This window comes from Pyrgilauda ruficollis, unplaced genomic scaffold (genome assembly GCF_017590135.1).
Source record: "Pyrgilauda ruficollis isolate IOZ18807 unplaced genomic scaffold, ASM1759013v1 scaffold188, whole genome shotgun sequence".
Lineage (NCBI taxonomy): Eukaryota > Metazoa > Chordata > Aves > Passeriformes > Passeridae > Pyrgilauda > Pyrgilauda ruficollis.
Window position 1 is genome coordinate 39,545 of NW_024517873.1, and position 6,362 is coordinate 45,906.

At 61.4% G+C, this 6,362-nt stretch overlaps 1 protein-coding gene across 1 annotated transcript; it reads right to left on the bottom strand.

The window, feature by feature from the left end:
* Positions 1–1,167: 1,167 nt before the first annotated feature.
* LOC121352376 (protein unc-13 homolog A-like) lies at positions 1,168–6,088 on the bottom strand. Its single transcript, XM_041465266.1, has 9 exons — positions 6,065–6,088; positions 5,661–5,760; positions 5,328–5,445; positions 5,023–5,146; positions 4,783–4,856; positions 4,649–4,703; positions 3,921–3,956; positions 3,130–3,340; positions 1,168–2,686 (listed from the first exon to the last, which is right to left on the bottom strand). Exons 2-9 carry the CDS (start codon positions 5,663–5,665, stop codon positions 2,437–2,439), a joined length of 873 nt encoding a protein of 290 aa, XP_041321200.1. The 5' UTR covers positions 5,666–5,760; positions 6,065–6,088; the 3' UTR covers positions 1,168–2,436.
* Between the last annotated feature and the right edge of the window lie 274 nt (positions 6,089–6,362).

Genomic DNA, 6,362 nt, shown 5'->3' on the forward strand with positions numbered 1-6,362 from the left:
TTATTCACATGCTGCACCAGGAACCTGACCACCAATTAATTCACTTGTACACCACAGGAGGCCATGGATGAGCTTCTACCAGGCCTAGGGAGAGGACTGACTTCTGCAAAGGAAATCTCTTCCTCTGACCAAGCTCCACCCAGGGTGCTAAGAGCCTGCACCAGAGGAGAGGAATCACAGCCCTGAGATCCCATTCCCCCAGCCCCATGTTTGTCCCAGGTTATAAACCTGCAGCCCTGTAGCCCCAGCAGGTTCTTGAACACCTTGAGCCATGCTTAGCACAGGGGGAGGCTGGGCTCAGGCAGCATGCCCAGGGTGCTGGCTCTTGCCTGGGTGGCACAAGGTGGGCTTCCCCCACCTCGATGGCTCAGGCACCTGGAAAAGCTCCAGATACAGCAGAAGGTCCCTGGTCCTGCGCCAAGCACCAGAGGTGGCTCCATCCTGAGCCACCTGGAGGTGGCTCCACCCCTAAGCCACCTCCAGAGCATCCTCAGTGCCTCCAGGCACAATGCCATCCCAGGGACACCACAGGTCAGCTTCCCCTCCTACCTCTCAGCTGGTTTTGAGGGCTCAGTCTCCAGGGCTGCCTCTTGCAGGGGAACTTCCTCCTCTGCCCGCTGGGCCTGGAGGGCCTCAGGGGCTTCCTGGGGAGCAGAGGTGTCCTTCTCCTCCTTCCTTTCCTCTTTCCTCTCCTCTTTCCTCTCCTCCTTCCTTTCCTGCTGCTGAGGTTTCTGCTGTGGGACCAGCTGGGGTTGCTGCTGCTGCTGCTGCTGTTGCTGCTGCTGCTGCTGCTGCTGTGGGACCTGTTGCTGCTGCTGCTGCTGTGGCAGGGGTTTCTGTGGTGGTGGGTATGTTTCATGCTCAGGGGGTTCATAGGTGTCCTGCTCCCGCAGTTCCTCCTCCTCCTCCTCTTCCAACTCCTCTTCCTTGGGGTAGCCTTCCTCAGTCTCACTGTAGTCCTCAATGAACTCTTCCTCCTCCTCCTCCAGGTAGAGATCATCATCATCCTCCTCCTCCCAGCGCGGCGAGTCCTTGCGGTAGCTGACGGAGCTGTGGCAGGAGTGGTAGGAGTCCCCGTCCCTCTCGTCCAGCTCCGAGTCCCTCAGGCTCTCGTTCTCGAAGTCCTCGCTCAGCTGGGAGCTGCCCTGGCTCAGCTCGGCCGACGAGGCGTAGCGGCTGCTCCCTGTGGGGCTGAGGGGCGAGGGGACACAAGGACAGGGCTCCCATGGGTCCGTGTCACCCCAGGCAGAGCCCCGGGGCCCTGCACCAGGGGCGGGAGGATGTGCAGCTCCCATCGGGAGCATTGGGCTCCTCATCCTGGGAGCTGAAGGCACAGAACCAGGAAACTCCATCGGCTGGAACCAGCCCCCCAAGCAGGGGCACTCTGAGCTCCCTGCCTGTGCCTGGGCTGACAGTGGGGATGGGGCTGACAGTGTCTGTCTCCTAGGCTCACCCCAGCCAGGGGTGGGGGCAGCAGCACCCCCAGCCAGATCCTGCCTCCCGCTGCTGCCAGACACCCTGTCCTGCCCCTGACACACAGATCTGTCACCCGTGCTCCGCGCAGCCCTCCCAGGTACCCCCACCCCAAGACACCCCCTCAACCCCCTCACTCCTCTTGACACCATCCCTACCCAGGGGGCTCCTCTCTGCTCTTGCTGCCAGGCCAGACTCCTTACCCCACCCCATCTGCCCCCCCAGCCCTTCTAGCCCTCTCCTTTCACAGCTGCCTGCACTGGGAGGCCCACAGGGGCCCTGTGCCCACGGAGGCTGCCAGGGACAGGGCAGCCCCGTGGCTCCGTGGGGACAGGCTGACAGAAGCAGACATGCAGACAGGACAGGGACATGCCGAGGAAGAGGCCGACACCACATCTCCAGCACTGGCAGCCAGGGCTCAGGGGGTGCATGGGGGGACAAAGGCGAGGGGCTGGGCTGGGCAGAGCCCAGAGTGGTTGAACCAGGCTGTGGGAAGCCAGGGGACACCGCAGGGAAGAGAGTGCTGGGGGATGGCTCAGGCTGGTCCCAGCTGGGACGGGTACTGGCATCATCCAGGTACCTTGGGAAGGAGCACTTGGGGTACAGGGATGCAGGAGACACAGCTCACACTTGAAACCCCACACCTCCCCATCTTGATCCTGGCCAGAGCTGGGAGAGGTGCTCGTGGCACATCGTAGGATCCCAAATCACTGCATGAAGCTTTTGCCCAGACAGGCATACCCTGGCAGATGACCAGGAACAGGGGATGGCATTTGAGTCCCCAAGGGCCCAGTCCCACACCCACTGACATGACAAGGAACAGGCAGCAGTGCTGCCAGACAGTCGCAGTGGCAGCAAGTGGGACCAGGATGCCGGGATGTCACCCCATGAACTGGGTGCAGCAGCAAGAGGGGCTGGGGGGACACCTGGAGCATCCCAAAGCTGTCCCTGTACCAGGCTGATTCAGGGTGGGGAGGGTGGCACAAGGCCGCCCTTGCCAGGACTGGTGTTGGCCTCACCATGGCTGCAAGGACCGACCACAGCACTCTGCGACGGCACACGGCACACGGCACAGGTAGCGACCCACCTATCCGATAGGTCTAGGGACCGCCTGCTCTCAAGGGAAGGCTGGCGGCTGGTCCGCCTGCTCGACTCAGAACCGGACTCAGCGTCGCTGCGTCCGTTTGCGGCAGAGTCTACGCTACCATAGCGTCTGCCAGGGGAGGAGAGGAACATGGTCAGCGAGGTCCCACCGCCACCCGCCACCCCCTGCTGCCGTGGGGACGCTGGCAGGGAGGCTCTGTCCACCTGGATGGGGCTGACACTCAGGGCTGGGCTCTGCCACGTCTGTGTCCCCAGCCACCCCACGCTCCACTGCCCAGCTCCCAGCAGGGACAGCCAGGGGTGGGGGGCCCCAAACCCAGTGAGGACAGAGGAGGGCAGTGACCCAAAAGAATTTGAAAACTTCACAGTGAGAAGGAAAGGCTTGGATGGGGCCAGAACCACCCTGCTCTTCCTCACCTCATCCTTCCCTCTGTCACCCACCGCACTGGGAGTGCCATCCCTGGCATCACCCTGGGGACCTGCTGGCCTCTGTCACCTGCAGGGGAGGTTGAGAGAGCCAGGCCCAGGGTGACTTGGCTGTGGCCACTCTACCTGATGGGAGCCTGGTCCGAGTAGTCCATCTCGTAGCTCTGCATGGAGTCAGTGTAGGAGTCGCGGGAGCTCTGCTGCTGGTGCCTCATGGGGTACTGGTGCACAGAGGCGTTGGGCTGGGACGTGGTGTAGTAGGGTGGGGGGATGCTGTTGCTGGTCTCACTGCGGTAGTCACTGTCCCGGTCATCCACGGTACTGTCAGGGTCATCGTCTGCAAGAGGCCACAGTGAGCGGGGCAGGGGATGGCTCAAATCTGCCCCCACCCTGCACAGACCCTTTAGTGCCACCACTGTGTCCCCACCACTGTGGGCCCGTGCTGGGGAGGTGGGCCCAGGGCAGGATGAGGGACGAGCTGACATGTTATCAGCACAGGAACGGTTTGGGGGGATGACGGGAAGATGGAGAGGGAATTTGGAACATACAGAAGGGGGAAGAGGATGGGGGCAGGGGGGCAGGGACCCTCCCTCTGCCCCACCAATGTTCCATCACAGAGGCAAAGCCCGAGCTGCTCATTGTCACTGGGACACCCCAAGAGCACAGAGCTCCGTGGTGCCATGTCCCCACCAGCCCACGGGGACAGCCCTGCCCAGGACAGGGTACTTGGTGACACTGTCCTCACCCAGTACAGAGTCATGGCACAAGGCCACAGGCTAGACCCAAGTCTACACAGAGTCATGGCACAAGGCCACAGGCTAGACCCAAGCTCCAGGTCCTCTGAGCCCTGGGCCAGGCAAAGAAGGATGTGCTGGGGACGCCCAGGCTGGGAAGAGAGGAGTGGGCAGGATACTTACTCTGCTGTTCTCCCCAGCCAAAATAATTCCAGTTGCCTACAAAGAAAGGGGCAGAAACAATAAATATGGAGGCAGCTGGTTGGGAGGAACCAGCATCTCCCCAGAGGGCACACTGGGTAGGGGACACTGCCCTGGGGACAGCAGCCAGGATGGGGCACACTGGCACTGGGACACTGCCTGAGCCTGAACATGTCGACACCAAGCTGGACTGGAGACAGTGCTGGTGTGGGCATGGTGTCACTGACCCAGGCTGGGGACAGTGCTATGGCCAGGGATGGTGGCACTGACAGGGGACAGGGCCTGAGGGTGGGTACAGGGGCATGCCCCTGGGGTGGTTACAGAAGGGGGAACTGAGGCATGCGTTGGGACAAACTGAGCTGCTATCCCAAATGCCTCTGCAGGGCCCTCATCCAGCAGCCCCCAACATCAGCCTGCTGCCCCTTGCCCCAGAAGAACTGTCCTCATCAGCACCATTGCTCCTATTGCTCCCCTCCACCCATAGGAAGGCTCAGCCACTGTGAAGCTGGGAAACAGCAGAGAAACACTGGCAAACACAGGAAGGACAACAGGAACGGGGATGGGGACCAGGTATGGGTTGAAGTTGAATCCCACTTGGTTTGGGGTCCAATGCCTCAAAGCAGATGTGGAGCCCACCCCTTCAAATTCCTCGGTGTGGGAAAGGAGGGTGTGGGGGTCCCACAGCGGGGCAGGGACAGGGCAGCACTTACAGCACTGTGAGCCATGCACAGGCAGAGGTTTTTCCTGCTCCTCCTGGAAGGCATACTGAGGAGAAAGGGACTGGTGAGAGCTTCTGCTGGCAGCACTGCCCCTGCCCCCTCACCCCAGGCCTGGCAGCACTCACATCATCCTGGTCCCGCATCGCGTTAAGCTGCTCCAGCTTCTTGGCCCAGTACCTGGCCTCCTCTTCAGGGATATCTGTGAGGGCAAAGACCCCAGCTGGTGCACAGACCTCCCAAAACAGCCCTCAAGCTTTTGGGGCCACAGGATCAGACCCTCAGCCTCAGCTTCTAAGCTCAAGAGCATCCCTGGGGCTGAGGGCAAGGAAGGACACCGGCTGAGCCCGAGGGCCGGGGCCACCCACCCAGCGGCAGCTCAAAGCGCGTGTCGAGGAGGATGCGGTGGAAAGTCGGATCCTTGGTGCCTGAAATCTCGTTGTCGGTCATGATGACCTGGGAGTCGAGTGTGAGCCATTCCCCAGGGCCCTCCTGTCAGGTAGAAATGGGGTGAGGAGAGCTCCCAGACCCCCCTTTCACTTCCCCACAACCCCAGTACACAGGGTGTGGCCCCAGGCAGGACGGGGAAGGCTCTGCCTGGCCCAAAGGACAGCTGGGGGTGGCACATGTCCCTTGGGGGACAGCAGGGAGGTGCCTGTGCCTGCCTCCCTACCTCATTGGACTGCCTGATGGTCCGGAGGGGGATCCACACCGTGCCCACCATGGTGTCCCAGATGAGCCCTTTGTTCCACACCTCCACAGTCAGGCCCAAGTCCAGCCGATTGATCTCACTGGGGACAGGAAAGGTATCAGGTTACCCCCATGAAGTTAACCCCCCTCAGGTCTCAGCAGCCTCCTGGGACAACCCCAGCTTCTACCTGTCCCCTCAGGCTCAGGCGAGACCCTCAGATCTGGGGTCAGGGCAGTGGGAGACTCCCTGTGTTATTTATGGGGGCAAGGGGGAGCAGCAGGGATGGGGGAGCTCAGGGGACCCCTGGACACTCACAACATGAAGTCCTGCTCCCAGGAGGGCAGGTTGCCCCGTACTGCAATGGTCGTGCTCTTGACATTTTGCACCTTCAGGGTCACGTAGGTGTTAAACTTCTCTGTGGGAACAAGCAGAGGGTGAAGTGACACCCAGTGTGTCCCCACTCCCTGACACTGCCCCTGCCACCCCTATACACACTTCCCTCAGCACCCCAGTCCCAGGAGGGATCCTACATCTGTCAGGACTGGTAGATGTACCAGTCCAGGGCACCCCCATTTGCGTGTGTGTCCCCAGCTTGCCAAATGATGCCTCCAGTGCTAAGGGTCCCCTCGCCCCCCTTCCCCAGCCCCTCCTCTGATCCTGCCACACCCAACCAGCCCAAGATCCCCCCACCCTCTCCCCTCAGGTGAGGTCTCACTTACCTTGGGGCCCATCATACTTGGCCTTTTTAACTGTGGGGACAAAAGGAGGGAAGAAAATCAGGCTGAGACTGGGGAAAGGCTGGGCACTCCCACCAGGGTGTCAAGGGGGTAGGAGGACCTCAGTCCTGATTGACCCCCAAGCCCCCCAGCTGCCAGGTGGGAAAAGTGCTGGGATCCCCCAAGCCAAGTGAGGGTGGATCATAGATGAGTTGGAGGTGGGTATCAGAGGGGAGAAAATGCTCCCTCAAAAAACCTGCTCCTCTGGGACAGCTTACAACCCCAGATGACAAGCCTGCCT